The sequence below is a fragment of the Macaca nemestrina genome, chromosome 13, assembly GCF_043159975.1.
Source record: "Macaca nemestrina isolate mMacNem1 chromosome 13, mMacNem.hap1, whole genome shotgun sequence".
Classification (NCBI taxonomy): Eukaryota; Metazoa; Chordata; class Mammalia; order Primates; family Cercopithecidae; genus Macaca; species Macaca nemestrina.
In genome coordinates, this window is record NC_092137.1 from 69,367,760 (window position 1) to 69,386,578 (window position 18,819).

General features: G+C 44.3%; 1 protein-coding gene across 3 annotated transcripts in view; it reads left to right on the forward strand.

Moving 5' to 3' along the window:
* Window positions 1–18,819, forward strand: part of LOC105465199 (ANTXR cell adhesion molecule 1) — a 239,376-nt gene that overhangs the window by 98,091 nt on the left and 122,466 nt on the right. For all 3 annotated transcript variants that reach the window (XM_011713474.2, XM_071076840.1, XM_071076839.1), the window contains exons 11-12: window positions 11,435–11,504; window positions 12,987–13,065. In XM_011713474.2, coding sequence (XP_011711776.2) covers window positions 11,435–11,504; window positions 12,987–13,065 — 149 coding nt within the window. The remainder of the gene's footprint in view (window positions 1–11,434; window positions 11,505–12,986; window positions 13,066–18,819) is intronic.

The following is an 18,819-nucleotide window of genomic DNA, read 5'->3' on the forward strand; positions in this document are numbered from 1 at the left end:
AGATCCACTTTCAGAGAGATTCAAATGCTAAAAAGGAGACACTGGAGTATGAGCTGAGAAGTGATCCATTTTATGCACTGTAAATTAAAAATGGACGTTTCACTAATGCAATAATGAAAAACAAGCTAGACTATGCTGGTGTTGCATGGAGACGCATGAGGTATGACTATAAACAAAAGAAACTGATTTCTAACAAACTCACTAAAATTGAGTTTATAGGCCATGTGAGAAATCAGATTCATGATATTATAGGCATACTTTATTTTTTGATGCAAAATTTTATTTCTCAACTTGATCTTCCATCCTATTCACCAGGCATGGCTCTGGTTTACTTTTGCACACTCTCAAAGGATAAAGCTCTGTCCCATTTGAACGTATTTCCCCAAACTGAACATCAGTCAGGAAGGCAGTTCTAGGAGTTCCGAAGAGGGGGCTCAACTTCCTAGGGGGAAGAGAGACAACACTCCTTCAAACGTAGATGTTCCAGAGGGGGTTGTTTTCAAAAACCTGCCCAATTTTCCAGAAACTGTACTTCATCTTAGAAAACACCTGGGCTGCAGGGCTGCTGTGGGCACCCTAAGGAGATCATTAAAGTGCAGATGGGGAGGGAGGATCGAGGGCAGGAGAACATAAACTTCCCAAACAAAAGCCTATTGTTTCTTTTGTCATGGGTTAGAGTCTTGCCATATATTGGTCAAAGGTACTTGACACAATCTCGATACATCCCTAGGGATTTGATATCATGTGAAGGTGATGAAATGCTATTTGTGCAACTCAGAATGAAGAGACGTAAAGGAGCGTATAGTCTCATGTTCTTCATGGGGATGCCCATCAGAATCACCAGGGAGCTTCCTCCAAGTGATAGCAGCTACTGACTGTTGAGTACCTACTCTGCACCTGGTGCTGGGCCAAGCACCCTCCTGTATTATCTCATTTCATCATCACCGTAGCCCAATGAGGGAGGAGTTATTTGAATCCCCATCTTGCTGACGAACTCAGAGAGATTGAGTGCCCAATTTCATGCAGATGGCAGGGGTGGAAAGGACTTGAACCTGGGCAGTCAGACTCCAAAGGCTTTAGACTGCTTCTCTGCATTGCTTCCAAGACACAGATCCCCAAAGATCCCTGGGTTCACTGACTCCAAATGCCCAGGTGACAGATGTGTGCCTGATTCAGAGATGCTGATTTCAACAGATCCCCCTCATTTTGCAGACAGATAATCGCAGCTCAGAGAGATTTAACTGCTTGCCCAAGGTCATAGGGCACATTAGTAGAGAAGTCAAGACTTGAACCTAGATCAAGAGAAAAAGCCCCAGACCAGGGTAGGAAGAACCCCAGGCATTAGAGGTCAGTGTCTGCAGCTGGCTGTGTGACCACAGGTAAGGCACCTCTCCTCATTCCCCGAGTGGCCCTTTTTCTCGAACTTCAGGAGCATTTTGTGTATCTGGTGGTGTTTCCCCTTTGGCCCTCTTTCAGAGAGAGCTCTGGTTTTTGCCCACTGATTTTTGAAGTGGCTCCTGCAGAGACTGTGTTAGTGGATGTTCCCATCTTTCAGTACTAGAAAAATACAGATACATTGAAATGTACTGCCAAAATCTAGAATGACTGGGGGACAAAAGGGAAGTTGTCACTAGAGGTAACTAGGTGGCAGGGTTTTCAGTTGGGAGTAAAAGAGCTTATTCTGGGGGCGAGTTGACACAGTTCAAAGTTAGCTGCACCAGTCCCTGGTGGACAGTCAGCCTGAATGTTTCCCCTGTTCTACCAAGTTTGAAATTGACCCCAGGTGAAAATCATGAGTTCCACGAGGACTCCAGGCATGCGCTGCATTTGTTGTATGCATGGCTGGGAGAGATTTGCTTGTGAACTTCTCTGAAACCCACCTTCCCCCTAGTCCTGCTGTCCTGTGGGGGAAAGTTGGCATCCCCCTCCATTTCTGCACCCCATGGCTCAGCTTTCATGTAAGGTGACCAGCAGGTGGATGCTGCCTCTCCCCATTGCAATACTGCTCCTTTGCCATTTCAGCAGGATGATGGAAGAGAAAGTGATTAACTCAGAGACAGGCCATACTCCTGGAACCCCAGGCAGGCTAGTAGTCCGTGTCCCTTCAAACTGATATTTTTAAAATATTTGTTCAACATCCATTGACGGAAGTTGGGTATTGCCGAGGGAAAGGAAGAAAGTGCTCCTGGTGGCTCTGTCCCCCATGCAGTTCAATTCTGGCAGCCAGCATGCATCCCACAGCACCTTAGTGGCCCAGGTGTGTGCCCAAGGTCTCCTTCCCACCTCTCCTCTGACTTTCTCTGTAAATTTGTGTCCTTTAAGAGCTGTCAGCATTTGCCAGAACCTGTGGCCATGAGTGTGTGGAAGGCTTTAGCCATTTGGGTAGACTTGCCACTCAGTTCCAATTCCAAAGGTAAAATTATTCCAAATTTGTATACAGCCACAAGGGTTCGTGTGTCAGAGACACATACCTTGTGCCTGAATCCTGAATTATCCTCTACCGAGTGAAAACAAAGCTTTTCTAACATTTGTATTCTTAGCAAATTGTAGCTGTTTTAAGTGCTGCAGTTATTCTGACCTCAGGATTATAAAATCTTAAAAAGCTGATGCTTCGCTTAGAAGATAATTTGTAAGTTCTATAAATGTCAACAGTCAAGATTTGTTTTGGGTGTGGATTTATTGAGAGGAGAAAATTCTTTGCAAGAACCCTGAACCCCATTAGCTTCATTTCATTTCCTCACACTACCTAAAACTACCCTGTTAACTTCAGATACAGACAAATGCCAAATGCCACAGAATGATGTGTAATCTCAATTATGTTAAAAGTACTATGCATGGAAAAATTCTGAAACAGTATTCCCCAAGACATTAATTTTACCAATGGAAATTGGAATTATCAAGGATTTTAATTTCTTTTTTATATACTTCTCTGTATTTCCCAGGCTTTTATACTAATATGTATTACTTTGTAATTAATACAAATAACAACACATATGGGTAGATAATAATTTACATCCTGAGAAGGCAGACCAGCTGTGCTGACAAACAGTTCTCAATGCTGGTGTGTTCCCAGAGCTGTGAGGTCACAACCTTGTGCAGAACTTGGGGTGTGTAGCCCAAAAGACGATCCAGAGATCTGCAGGGCTGCTAGATCCCGGGCCTGCACTCGTCTGGGAATGGACTCATGGTGCCTCACCTTTTACTTCCTCTCCTTCTGGGGCCATGATGTAATCTTGATCCTCATGAACACAGTAACAATAATAACCCACTTCATTTCCTTCCAAGACTGCTCGCAGCTCTGAGTCCTGTACTGGTATTTGTATGTAAGGTATTCTGACTCTACAGCCCTCCCATCCATGTCATGTCAGAGCCTTGGCAGCAATATAAGGCCCGTTGCTGGAATGTCCCATTTACATTATAAAGCTCCACCAGGCAGAGTGGCTCAGATGCAATTCCATCTACCCCTAAGAAAACCTGGACCCGTTCAAGCCTGCATGGAGGGGTTTATCAAGAGACATTCTCTTACTCCAACCAGGACTTGTCTTCCAATGCCTCTCTAGCTGTTACCTCCTCTCTCTTCTACCCATCACCGTATAACACCTCTAAACTTTTCTGGGCATTACACCAGTACCCTGCAGGCTGTGAACTACACAGTTATATCTGTAGGCCCCTCTACAGTGGGCTAAAGAAGCATATAAAGCCATGGTAGACATTACGCCAGGTTTTCCAACCTCAACACTACTGACATTTTGGGCTGGATAATTTATAGTTGGGGAGTAGGGAGGGGCCCGTCCTGTGCATTGGAGGATGTTCAGCACCATCCCTGGTCTCTACCCACTAGAGGCCAATAGCATTCCTCCCCCAGTTGCAGTAACCAAAACTGCTCAGGCACTGCAAGTTGCCCCTTGAGGGGCAAAATCAACCCCTATTTGAGAACACTGTACTATATTCGTGTCCAAAGATCCTATTTAGATAAATAACTTGCTTCTTGTCACACCAATATTGTAAAGCCCTGACACAACCTAATAGACAGGTTGCAAGACTCACTCAGTTTGCACACATATTCACACCTTGTGTTTTGCAGGTACCTCAGTCAATGACCCCAACAGTGCCCCACCTTAGCAATGACAGTTATATGTTGAGTGTTTATTAAGTGCTAAGCATTAAATGATATCATCTCATTAAAATTTACAACAGCCTATGAAGTATTACTCCTATCTTGTAGATGACAATTTTGAGTTACGAACAGAGTGAAAAACCTTGCCCATGGTGACATAGCCAGTTAGTGGCAGGGCTTGTTGGGTCTCCAGAGTTCAGGCTCTTAATGTTCTCCATTCTACTCCAGCCTTCCCCAGAGAACAGAATGGAAAATCAAAAGACATGTCCTGGGTACCTATAGCATATAGGAACTGGTAAAATAGCTACAGACCCAGGAAACTTACCTGGAACCTGTTGGCCAAGCCCATCCCCTGATCTCATGGCAACTAGCCAGGGAGGGCTTCTAAGGAAACCCTGTAACAATCCCAGGTCAGGGAAAAGGTGAGGTGTGAGCGAGGGTATGGGCCATGTCTAAGGAAAAGGATGGTGGCCAGCTTGGTTCTGCCACTTTACAGGCATCCCTCTGGCTTTAGCCCAAGATAAGAGGACATTACAGTGGCTATACTCGCTCTGAGGATGTCTCCCAACTTGGCCCAACCAACCTACATTTCACTGCCATCCCTTCCCATTCGGTTTTGAATCTTCTCATTTCTCCTTGACTTCACAACCACTGTTCAGCCTTTCCTAGTAAAAGCCATTCTCTCCAGTTTCAAAATCTCTTCGTCTAGAGTTTAATGTCTTCTATCAAAAGCTTGTTATCTCACTCATTTCTGAAAACCTTCTAGCCCCAGGCCTGATACATGGTACACTTCTTTCTGCTCTCAGCAATGGGTCCCATTTTGCTTTGTAATAAGACCCCCCCACACACACACATTTGTGAATTATCGATGAGGCAGCCCCAGTTGAGCAATCAGTCACCTCCATTCTGTCTGGAGCTCCAGAAAGCTCAGCCCAGATTCTTTGAATTTCACCAACTTGGAGTCCTGCTGAATATAATTGTATTCAGATTTTTGCACAATATTTTACAAGTCTAACTTTTTTCAAGCTGGTTACTTTTGGAGGCAGTGAGGAGGTAGAAATATTCAGCCTAACTCTAGCCTGTCTGTTGTCCCATCATTTGGAGACACATTCCCAAACTAGCTGATAAATTGGTGCTGAACAGTTATATTTGGCTCTGGAATGCCCTGAAAATGCTCCCTAGACCCAGGGGACATTAGGAGAAACAGGAAGGAAAGCTCATTTCAGTCCCTAACCTTCACTGTTTTTCCCACTACCTAATGCAAATGTCACTATGGGAATGTAAGCTGTACTTCGGGGCTTACATCAGCTTTGGAGGATTTCAACACACCCTCCCACTGCCTCCATAAGAATAGGGATTATTTTTCTCTTCCTATTTGCCAGAAATAAATATTTATAACAAGAAAAGATTGCCAAGACTTGAAAAGTATTTGAATTATTTAATCCGCCCTTATAAAAGGATTTGCTCTGATTGGTGTTTGAACTGGCTAATGAATTTCAACCCTGGTTTTATCCCAAATCCATTAGACAGCCACCAAACTGCAGGGAAGAATTCTGGAAACTTTCTTCTTTGCCAGTCTGAAAAGGATTACATTGTTCCAAGGTCTACACCTGTAAATATACACTTATGAGTGTATGGTTCCAGAGCTTGGCTTCATGCTAGTTGGCATGATCAAGGCCTCTGAAAAGACACCTGAACCTTTTCATCAAGCTCTTCATCCCTAGCCCCCTCTCCTGGAAGGCAAGCTCCTGTTGGTATCCAGCCTTGCCCATTGAAGATCTGGCCATGTGCCTCCAGAGTTGTCAATATGAAGAGCCTCAGCTCCTGGTGTGCTTCCAGCTACATTATAAGACTAGCTGGGCTTACCTTGGGCAAGCTGTTTCAGCAAAACTTGGGTTTGAATTCTGGCTCTGACACAAGTGGTACAGCACCAACTCAATTAACTAACCCTTCTGACTTTCAGGTTCTCAAAATGTAAATAATATCTCTCTCAGAGGGTTGTGGAAGCATCAAATGAGATCATGAGTATATGATGTTAGAAAAAATCAACATGCATGCATGTGTATATACATATGTGTATGTGTATATGTGTGTGTATCTATATACACAAACAGATTCACTAAAGCTTTTCATTTCCCTATTAATTCCTGATATCTACAAAGTTGTTAATTTGGTAGAATGATATAATTAAGCAATCAGGCATTTTGAACATTTTAATGTTTAATCCCTCTGATTTTAAACCATACATCCATGTAGTCTGTTTTAAAGGTGTGGAGACCCATGTAATAAAGAAGAATAACATTTACTGAATGCTTAAGCACTAAGTATCATGCTTTGTACTTGAATACAATATTATGTACTCCCCACACAATGTCATCACCACTGTTTATAGAAGGAGAATGTATGTCCCTAGTCACACACTAGTAAGAGAAGGGCCCAGAGTTGACTCTGTGTGATCTGAAATATCCTCTGCCCCTCTCTGTCCCCTCGGTACACAGCTTGAGGGATGCCTAGTTCCCAAGCCTGGGGTGTTTGGCACTCTGAGATAATGACACTCACTGGCCTCCAAATCCTGATAAATCCCCAAATCCTGATCAAACTTGTCAAACTCCTATAGACAGATGCCTTGCATAAACCTATGTCATAGGTTCACACAGAATTCTAAAATATCTTTGGTAATGGACAAAGGAAGTTTATATTTCAAGATTATCTAAAAATTACATTTGGCTAGGCCCAGTGGCTCACACCTGTAATCCCAGCATTTTGGGAGGCTGAAGTGGGCAGATAGATTGAGCCCAGGAGTTCCAGAGCAGCCTGGGCAACCTAGGAGACCTTGTCTCTACAAAATAAAAAAAAAATTAATTAGCCAGGTGTGGCACTGCACTCCTGTGATGCAGTGACTAGGGTGGGGTGGGGTGCGGGGACAAGGTGGGAGGATCACTTGAGCACAGAAGGTTCAGGCTGCAGTGAGCCATGATCGCACCATTGCACTGCAGCCTGGGCAACAGAGTGAGACTCTGTCTCAAAAGAAAATAACAAAAATTTAAACATAAAAATAAAATTTTCATTGAATGTCTGATTTCAAACTCCTACCCCTCCCTAATTTTCTCCCCAGTTGCAAACAAAAGCCAAGTGGGCCAGTCCGAGCTCCTGGCCTCCATTTCCCCTGCCCACCCGGTGCTAGTGAGCAGCAAAATTGGCCACCTAGAGGGTGGACCAGCAGGGGCCTTGGCTGTCCTAGGAGTGGATCATGGCCCCACATACATCACGACACCACTGGCTTTGGCACATGCTGCAGCGAGGCTGGCACGGCCTTGGGGCCAAACGTGGCACGGCCGAGGTGCGGCAAGGAAGGCTTTGTGCCCTGCCTCCCAAATGGAGTTCCAGGAAGGAGTCAGATGACCTGAGTTATAGAAACCAAATGGTCCTCCTTTGTTTAGAGAGAGAGAAAAAAAAAAGTCACTCATTTTTGTGGTAAAACGAAAACAGGCTCCAAACCAAACAATCCTCTCGGAGGAGAAAATGCCAGCTCCACAGAGCAGGCCCACAGCCCGGGAGGCTAATACACTCGGGCGGAGGAAGGTCTTCCACAGCCTCAGCAAAGCCTTCGCAGGCCTCCCAGTGAGGTTTTCCTCTGTTTTGCTCCAGAAATATTTGGTCTCCCAAGCAGAAAAGGAAAAGGAAAGGAGGGGGAAAGTGAGAAATGTCTGCCTGGTCTGGGCCACACTAACCCTCTCACTCCTTTCCAGTTGGGATGGAGGGAGGAGAGAGGAGTTGTCCAGAGGCAGCCAGAAGGGAGGCCAGGCGCTAACCCAGGAGCAGGGCATGCCAGCCTGGAGTCTCCCTGGCTGTGGCACTGCAGTGCGCTGCCTCGGATGCTCTCCTCGGCGTGACCCAACTCTTCCCACAGAAGGCAGCCAGAGTCACAAGGCCTCCTGTGGCGGCCCCGTGGCTCTGTGGGCTGGCTCTGTGGGCAGGGATCTGTATTCCCAGGTACTGCTGGTGCATGTGCAACAGGATAAGCCATGGCCACGAGGAAATAAATATAGGTTTGAGTCAACCACGCCTGTCCCAAGTTCAGTTTATTCTCTAATAGAAGCCTTCCCTGGAATGGAGTCTCTTAGTGAGGAAAGTGTAAATGCAGAGTTCATTTCAAGTCTTGGCTTTGCCTCCGGCTTTCGGTGCAACCTTAGATCACTTGTCATCTCTCTCAGCCTCCATTTTGCATCTGAAATATGAGCCTAATGATCCCTGTCCTGCCTTAACTCACGAGGTTGTCATTACAAGCAAACAAAGCGCAGCTTCTATCAAGGCTGGTACTTATAGCCTATTAGATAATCACGCAGACTCTGCAGCCAGACTGCCTGGGTGCAGATCCAAGCTCCCATGGGTAACCTTGGACAAGTTACCTAATCTCTCTATGCCTGTTCCTCACCTTTAAAATGAAAGGAATAATACACCGTCCTGATAGCTCTGCTAGAAGTTTAAATTTGACTGAGTGACATACAGGAAGTGCTGAGAGACCGCCTGCATGCAACATGACCTGCTTGGCAAGTCTGGCTGTCATTGTAGATGCTCCTTGACTTAAGATGGGGTTACGTCCTGATAAATCCATCATAAGTTGAAAATACCATAACTCAAAAATGCGTTTAAAACACCTAACCTCCCAAACATCATTGCTTAGCCTCGCCTACCTTAAACATGTTCGAAACACTGACATTACCCTATGGTTGGGCAAAATCATCTAACACAAAGCCTGTTTTATAAGAAAGTGTTGAATAGCTCATGCAATTTATTTAATATTGTACTAAAAGTAAAAAACGGAATGGTTGTGTGGGTACTCACCATTAATATACACAACTGAAAGTACCTTCATAAAGTCACAATATTGTTTAAGTGGAACCATTGTTAAGTTGGGGACTGCCTGTATTATCATCACAGATGGAAGGACATCTTGAAAATAATAATACTTGGGCCGGGCACGGTGGCTCACACCTGTAATCCAGGCACTTTGGGTGGCCGAGGCAGGCGGATCACAAGGTCAGGAGCTCGAGACCAGCCCGGCCAATATGGTGAAACCTGTCTCTACTAAAAAAGTACAGAAATTAACCGGGCGTGGTGGCAGGCACTTGTAATCCCAGCTACTTGGGAGGCTGAGGCAGGACAATAGCTTGAACCCGGGAGGCGGAGGTTGTAGTGAGCTGATATTGTGCCACTGCACTCCAGCCTGGGTGACAGAGTGAGACTCTGTCTCAGAAAAAAATATATAATAAAATAATAATAGTAATAATGCTCAATTCAGGTACTGCATGATCCTACACTGTCATCGTATGCTTTATAATTTTACTCAACACAGCGTCACCATTCCTGCAACAATCCATCATCTGCCAACAGCTGATTCTAAATATGGGGGTAACCTCCAGTAGTTCCCTGTTGCGCTTAGGAAGAATTTCAAAAGCTTCATCATGGCCTAGGTGGCCGTGGTCATCTGGCCCTGCTGCATTTTCTAGACTCATTTTGAGCCATTGTCTGTCTCATTTAGATTCAACAGCCCTCACTGGCCCTCTTTTAGCTCTCAAAAGATCTGGGGTCCTTCTTGCCCCAGGATCTTTGCAGTGCCTCCCCCTCCCCACTCTACCCCCTCACCCGACCTCAGGTTTCAGCTTAAATAGCCTTTCCTGGGGCGGAGCGTGGGGTGGGGTAGGGAAGCATTTCCTGACCTCCCAGATGAGGGCCAGCCCCCTCCTTCTCCTTTTGTGTGCTCATCACAATTATAATTACACAACAATTTGTGTAATTACTAGCATGTTGGCTCCTTGGACAGGGTACTTTATCTGTTTTGTTCATTGCAAGCCTTAGCACATTGCTTGGCACATGGTACACACTCAAAGAATTTATTTCTTAGTAATGTTAAATAACTGTCTCTCCTGCCTCCTATAAAATCCATGAAAGCAGAGACTGTGTTTCTCCTCTCAAAGCCTACATCAGCCTACATCTCTAGTATAGAGCAGGTCTTCAATAAGTATTTGTTGCATGAACGAATAACCAAATGACCTGGAATAACCCCCCTAACTTTTCACCACTTGAAGATTTTCCTGTACATCTTCTTCCTCCTCTTGCCAATGGGGATGTTGTGCTTAGCACTCAGATGTGTCCTCTAACTCCCATCCCAGGCAGCTTCCTAACCTTCACTCAGGTAAGAGTTTAATGTCAGCTGTATTCTGCAGTCATGACTTGGAGATATCATAAGAGAATCAGTGTCACCACAAAAGCAGAATATTATCCTTTAATAATATACGTATTCCTTTGTGTCTTCTAGTTACAGGAACTTGTAGTCACAGCCTGATTAATGACACAGATCTTATTCATCTTCATTTCTTCTATATGCCCTACCACAACCTTTTTGTACAGCACACGTACCCGATAAAAGCTGAGGCTTGAAGGAATGACTATTATATACTTAGTGTAATAACTTCTCAACCCTGCCTCTGGCCCCAGAAACTGGGATACAATGAAGTTCTTAGGGAGGTTGAATTAAAGCCACTTTAAGCTTTTTCCTGGTCATCCATTAGAATAAGTACAAGAACGTCCCTACCCCAAGAGTCCCCCACTCTGATCCACCTTCCACAGCTACATCTGCTACAACCTCCAAAACCATCACTTCAGTTTTACTCAAAAACCCACCAAAGTTCTTTCTATAACTTACAGAACTTTGTCCAAATCCCTCAGGCTAACTCAAAGAACTTGACCAAACTTTCTATACTGATCTTTTCAAATCCTTCTTATATCCTACCTTGGAACATGCCTTTAGTATGCCCTGTCTTTGCTCAATGTCTCTTCCCCATCTCTGCACAAAAGCATACCTCATGTTTTGTGCTTTCCTATGACCTGACTATGACAGCCGTGTAAAGGAAGCTCCCTGTCTTATGAAGCCCAATGATACTTTGGTGAAGTCATTTGTCAGCAAACTTTTTCCACAAATATGGCTTCTCTCTCAAACTAGACTTAGATATGGAACTCATTAGGACCAGTCTAATATTTTCTTGTTTCCCCTCAGTGACTCCTGCTCTATCTAGGAGTTCACCCACTATTTTCTCACCAGTTGACTCGACTGCACGTACCACAGGAAGCTATGATTCAGGCAGGAGCACTTGAGTTCACTGCTAATGGGTTTTGCAGCTCAAGAGTTTTTAAGCTCAAAATGATTTTTGTTTTTCTGGTATCTCCCTGGACTTGGTTGATGTTCTCTAGAAGTCACTGAATTTGAAATTGTAAACTCACCTCCCTCTTCTTAATACAGTGATTTCCTTTTTGCAGATGAGAAGCCCTTTTCTGTGGAAGATACTTATTTACTGTGTCCAGCGCCTATCTTAAAAGAAGTTGGCATGTAAGTTTTCACCAGCAACAGAACCTTCCAGCCAGGGAAGAGAGAGAGGAGGTGTGGGGGGACAGGGGAAAAGAAAGCATCTAGAGGAAGTGCAGCCTGTCTCTAGGTTCCTCCAGCTTATGATGGAGCCAGTGTTTACAGTGACCCAGACACCAGCATAAGTGTTTTACAAAGTACATCATTTCATTCCCCCAGGTTCCCCATTAACCAGGTATTCCCACTATCCCAATTTTACAGATGTAGAGACTGTGGCTGCCAGACTTTAAATAGCTTGCCTAAGGTCATAAGCAGTGAGTGGAAGAGTCCGGGCTCAATCCAAGGTCTGTCTGGCTTAATCACACCTACACTTCTAGAAAGTTCTCACACATTTGACCTTGCTCTGTCATCACCATTGCCCTGCTAGATGATTGTTATCTCCTCCTTAGAGAAAGGGAGGCTCAGAAAGGCCAAGTTGGGCCATGGCTGGTTCATGGCAAGCCAAGACCTCAGATTCACACCTTCCGATTTCCCACACAGTGCTCCTTCCTCTACTCTGCACGGCATCAGATGTTCACCCAGACCAGAAAAAGTTCCCTGAACTAATTTATGGGGGAAAACCTCATGGTAATGCAATTATGATAAGCACTAATGAGATGAGATCAAAACCATCAACAGAAGAAAGAGAATGGGCACCCTGAGCAAGAAAAGAAATACGTGGAAAACGAGGCAATGCTGGTGCAGAGAACAACAACAACAAAAATAACCTCTCCAAGACTGTGTCTATAACAGGCTAGACAAAGAATGGAGGCTTTAAGGGAAAAATGTTGAACTTGTTCATCTGAATTTTGCCTTTAATCATGTGTTCATATTGTAAAACCTCCAACTCTGGTTGCCCAGCATCAATCTGTGATGCCCCTGATTTCACAAATTAGCTCAGTGTCCATGCTGCAAAATGCAACAAAACGTAAGGTCAGTTTTCGGTGAGTGTCTTAGAGTGGGAAGAGATAGAAGGCAAATTCATCTTCTGCTTTACCTCTGTGAGTCTGTTGGATGGTAACAAAGCCACCCCCATCAAATCACTGAGAGTCCAGATAACAGCAGTAGAATATCGCATTTATAGTTAGCCCAGTTTATCCCCCATTGACTTGGACTATTTTTAAAGAATACTTTGTCCAACTACAATGTGACAAGCAAGTTAAATGAAAGTAAGCTTTGCCCATTCAATGCCACTCACTGAAATGCCGGAACATCTGAATGCACTGCCTTAATACACCGGCCACGCATATCCTGACATTTCTCTAAACTTTAGAGGAGGATGGGCTATACAGACTACCCTCCACATTTTACAAAAGAGGAAACTGAGACCCCTCCTCCCCTGGAGAAGAGACTCCAGTCTCAAGTGTAGTTAAGAGCTGAGCCCAAAGGAGACCTGTGTGTCTGGCTCTCAGCCTATTGCTCATTGCACACCATGCTGAGAATCTGCTTCCCTTGTTGTCATTGCAGGAAAGCTGCACTCCAGGTCAGCATGAACGATGGCCTCTCTTTTATCTCCAGTTCTGTCATCATCACCACCACACACTGTGTAAGTCATAACCTTTCCCTTTCCTAGAGATCTCATTATCGTTGTCACCATCAACGTTTCTTAAGCAGCAGTCTTCTCCAAAGGTACCCTGGAAAGTTTTTTGGTTCTTCGTTCTGCTTGCTGAGCTTTGATCCCAGCACTGCTCGACCAGCCACAGGCTGGATTGGGGTGTGCTGTACCCCAGAGTGTGTCAGGCATGTCTGTGTTAAGTTCTCCAGCTTCCCCATTTCTGTTGAAGGGGAGATCTAAAGTCACTGGCCTAAGCAGATGGTAAGATGGGCTATGTCTGTGCAGTAGTGAGGGTGGAGGCCCAGATAGAGTGGGTTTAGGAGAGAATGGATGGAAGGGAATTGGACAGCATATACAAAAGAACGTCTTAGGCAGTTCATCTCTAAAGGGATGCAGGAAAATGGGTATGAGCTGAAGGAAAATGTGGAGTTTGGGGAGGTCATTTTATTTAGGATGGGAGAATTTGCAACTTGTTTATTGTTGTGGAAATAACCAAGGAGAAAATGGAAAACTGATGAAGCAGGAGAGAGAGTGGGGAAGGAGCCCTTACAATAGGGATTGTGAGGCAAGAGTAGGGACTGCATTCTCTCTCCCAGCTCCTCAGATAGCCCTTCTCTGGAGCCTTTGCATCAGGTAGTTTTCATTCCTGGCTATATGTAAAATCACCTGGAGAGCTTTTTAATAAGATTGGTGCCCTGACCTCATGCCAGACTGACTGAACCTAAGCCTCTGGCATGAGCCCCAGCTTTGGTGGTTCCACCGCCCCCTCAGGAAGTTGTCATGTGCAGCTGTGACTGAGAACCCATCAGTCTCTGGATTTGGTCCTGCCCACTGTCAGTGTCTCAGAGCTCAAGCTGTCAGGGGGCAGTCGGGGCTTAGTTAGCTCATGTCAAAACCTCAGCCTTGGCCAGGTACAGTGGCACATGCCTGTAATCCCAGCACTTTGGGAGTCCGAGGTGCGTGGATCACTTGAACCCAGGAGTTCAAGACCAGCCTGGGCAACATGGTGAAACCCCATCTCTACAAAAAATACAAAAATTAACTGGACATGATGGCACATGCCTGTAGTCCTAGCTACTCAGGAGGCTGAGGTGGGAGGATGGCTTGAGCCCGAGAGGCGGAGGTTGCAGTGAGCTGAGATTGCACCACTGCACTCCAGCCTGGGTGACAGTGAGACCCTGTCTCAAAAAAATAAAAATAAAAAAAGACATCAGCCCCTAACATGAGCATTTCCAAAATAACCTTTGTCAGCGTATTCAGTTTCTTTAACTGAATACATTTCTTCATTAGCTCATTCTAGAAACTAATGTTTGGCCTGATGGTCAGCTTAGGTAGTTATTATACTACAGTCACTTCCTCACTGGCCTTTGGAAGCTGTGTTGATAGAACCCCTCAGTAATTAGAGTTGTGTCCTTAATACCATCACAGTTGGACAAGAAAGAACAGGCATGCACTGAATGTAGATAATATAGAAATGGGTTATCATAAAAGAACAGGAAGCCAGTCCTCAGGATAGACAACAGTCTCCCTCCTAATGCCCCCAGTGCCAATTTTCATCTTGTGTGAGGAGCAAACCAATTTTCTTGAAAGCAAGGTAGCCCATTGTAAATGGTACAGATGATGGGAAAGTTTACTTGACCAAAGAAAGAAACTAGGAATGTGTCAGAGAAGTGTTACCACTGAGAAATGTCCATGTCTCAGACATCTGGTCAACCCTCAGTCTGTAGGCCTGAGTAGGACACCACCAAATTTTAAAAACTGTATGCAGAAGCATTGAAATTTCTTCAAGTGTATCCTGTCTGATTCTGTTGAAAATTGACCCTTCTGGGACCTGCCAACCTGCAGGAAATGATTAAAATACTCTAAATCGAATAACTCCATTCCAGATTCCTCCCAGCTTTTGAGTGATCCAACAGTTGGATCTGTATTTCTCATTATGTCTGACCATACCACTGAGAAATAGCCACTGCCTTTGAGACCACAGAGCAGGGGAAGTGGGAAGAGGAGGCATCTCAGGACTAAACTTGTGGTATGGCAAATACAGGGCTACAACTTTAAATCATGGGCCTCTAATTAAGAAGAAAAGGTGTCCTTGCCAATGCATTGCAAAAATAAAAGAATTTCCCATTGAGTCCCACTGCACCGTCCCAACCCACACCACCTCCAGTTACATCTTACATCTCCCTCATCTGAGCACATGCCACTAAATCTGCTCTTCACTTGACCCTTGATCAAGACCACCTCATAATATATTCTGCATTATTCCATTTTCATGTGAGAATGCTGTATTAGTTTACAACAAAATTATAACCACTCTAAGATTTGTGATCCAAGTTCTTTCAGTCATGTATTCAACACATATTTATTGATATGTGTTCTTTCAGTCATGTATTCAACACATATTTATTGATATTTATTGACATATTTATGTGCTAGGTACAACTCTGGGTACCTGGGATATATCAGAGAACACAACAGATAAAAATACCTGTGTGATGGGGGAAGGGCAGACAATGAGTAATAAGCATAGTAAATAAACTACATGCTATGGTAAAAGGTAATAGATGCTATAGGATAATTAGAGGAGAGTGAGAGGATTTCCTACTACCTAGGCGAGTAGGTTCCAGTTGTAAATACAGTAATGGATACATTGAAAAGCTGGTATTTGGGTAGCGACCTGGATAGTGAGGAAGTTAACCATGAGGCTATGGGAGCATGGAGAAGGGTGGGATATCCCAAACCAAGAGCCCTCATGCTAAGACCCTATGGCCAGTGATCCTTGGTGTTCACAGAAGAGCAGGTAGGGAGTTGCCATCCCCAGGCACCTCCGTGCCTGCTGCTGTCCTCATTCCCTCTCAGGATAGCAGCAGGCAGTGAGGTGCCTGGGGATGGGATGTGCAGGGTTGTGGAAGGACTTTGGCTTTTGAGCAGAGGGGCAATGTGGTCTGACTTCTTTTTGGAAGATTACTCGGCTGTGGGTAGACAAAGAGACAAAGATAGAAGCAGTGTGATTTGTTAGGAGGGTTATGGCAACACTTCAGGCAGAAGGTGATGATAGGTTGAATCAGGAGAAGGCAAAGAGGTGGAGAGAAGTGGTCAGAGTTGGATATATTTTGAAAGCAGAGCTAATGAATTTTCCAAAGCATTGAATGTAGGGTTTAGAGAGAGAGAGACGAATCAAGAATGTCCCAAGGGTTTTGGCCTAAGAAACTGAAAGGATGGAGTTGCCATTAGCTGCCAGACAGGAGGAAGACAGAGGGAGAAGATGATTTAGGGAGGAGGGGGAAAAATCAGGGAATCCGTTTTGCTGTGTACCGGTTACATGATCTTGATAAGTTGGTTAGCCCCTAGCCAGGTGCCATGGCTCATGCCTGCAATCCAACACTTTGGAAGATAGAGGCGGGCAGATCACTTGAGAGCCAGTTCAAGACCAGCCTGGCCAACATGACAAAACTGCCTCTACTAAAAATACAAAAATTAGCCGAGCGTGGTGGTACATGCCAGTAGTCCCAGCTACTCTGGAGGCTGAGGCAGGAGAATCAGCCTGAACCTGAGAGGTGGAGGTTGCAGTGAGCTGAGATCACACCACTGCACTCCAACCTGAGTGAGAGAGTGAGACTCCATCTCCGGAAAAAAAAAAAAAAATTGTTTAGCCCTTTTGTGCTTCAGTTTCCCAATCAATAAAACTAAGATAATAAAAATTTACATCTATCAGTATTGTGAACACTAAATGAAATAATATTTGTAAAGTATATGGCAGAAGACCTAGCAGATAGTCAGTGCTCAGTCATTGTTAGCTGTTTTATAGTGGAAGCTTAATGAAAAAATGTTTAACTAATTTGAGATTCTTCCTAGAGAACTGGCTCTTTAATTCAGTCTCGTTATAACCAAGGGGCTCCTCTGAGACAACATGTATCCAGGGGTACATGTTTATCACTCGACCAAAGCCCAGGTGATTGAAAGGGGGAAGAAGAGATGGCCGAATTCATCCAGAAAAGGGGCCTTATATTCAAACATAAAACTCCAGTCCCCAGCCAGGTCCTACACAGCAGCTCAAATTAAAGGCTGAAACTATCACTGGGCAAAATAGAGATGCAGGTGGAATGTGTGGATATCCAGAATATGAAGTAAGGTCTTGGACTTGCGTTTGTTTCTTGGGAAGCTGGTTTGGAGGACAAGGTTTTTCAATCAAAAGTGATCCCCTGGGTCTGAGTAAAGGGATATTGTCAATGCCAGTCACAGCCTGCCCAGTTCATCACCTGGAATCAAAAATACTTTTAAAAATATGTAGTTGAGACTTTTCTTTTCTCACTTATTTGGTGCCCATTTGGATACCTGTGTCACAAGTTTTCATGGTCTGCAATGAATAACTGTTGCCTGAGCCAGAAGCAGAAATTCCATGGAGTTTCACAGGAAAGAGATTTTTCCATCCAACAGCTAAAAGATTCCTATACAAATGGTAAACTTTGGTGAGCTCCATGACTGTAGAAAATGGTCAAACATCCAGAGTCCTCGCCCACCAGATATTTAAATACAGCCATCTCTGTAGTCTTAACTGCCTCACTTTTCTTCACCAAACTCCGGCCAGAGGTTGAGAAAATTACTAATATAGTACTGCTTTAAGGGAAGTATTGAAAAGAGATTTGTCCTTTTGAACAAAGCAAATTTTAGAAACATGAAGAACTTTTCATGAAGATTGTTTTCTTTTAGATATTTAAAAATTCTATTATTTCCCACTCAAAGTATCCAAAAATCAGGAAATCAATCAAGTATGTCTTGAACTCCTACTTTGTCTCCTAGTCACTGTCCTTAAGGAGCTTAAAATCCAGTTGGAGAAAGAGTCCAACAAGCATATAACAGAGTGTATAATAGGCCGGGCGTGGTGTCTTATACCTGTAATCCTAGCACTTTCGGAGGCCGAGGCGGGCAGTTCACAAGGTCAAGAGATCGAGACCATCCTGACCATCATGGTGAAACTCTGTCTCTACTAAAAATACAAAAATTAGCTGGTGTAGTGGCACGCACCTGTAATCCCAGCTACTTGGGAAGCTGAGGCAGGAGAATTGCTTGAACCCGGGAGGCGGAGGTTACAGTGAGCCAAGACTGCATCACCGCACTCCAGCCTGGTGACAGAGCAAGACTACTTCTCAAAAAAAAAAAAAAAAAGAGTGTATAAATGTATAATAAAGAATAAGATCGTCTGAGTCAGGTATAAATGCCATAGGATTTCAGAGTGGGGAAGGATAAGTGAAGGCAAGAAGAGTCAGGAGAGCATCATGGAGAGAGAACACCTGAGTGATTTGAAACATAGTAATTATAGGTGAAGAAGTGGGACGAGGCCATGCCCTAAAGAGACACCAACCTGAACCAAGGATGGATATGTCTCTGAGCACAGTTTGTTCATGGGCTCTCCCAGACCGTGACTTTGTTATTGTTGTTTTTCCTTCTCGTTTTGCATCCATTTCTGGGGCCTTTCGATTTGGGGCCATTTCTCAAGCTGGCAACTATCCTCGTAGGATGTATGCTCCAAACCCTTAATCTTGGACACCCAAGATGTGACAGTGCAGCCCGGCTGATGCTCATGCCTGTTAAGCCTGATCAGGATTTGCTTTGTACTGGCTGCTGGGTTGGAAGGTCACAATCTTCGAAGAAAAGAAAGTAACCTAAGTCAGACATAAGGTTCCAAATTCAACATTAAATAAATGAAGACCCCTGTTTTTTTCTCCTAATTTATATGAAAAACAG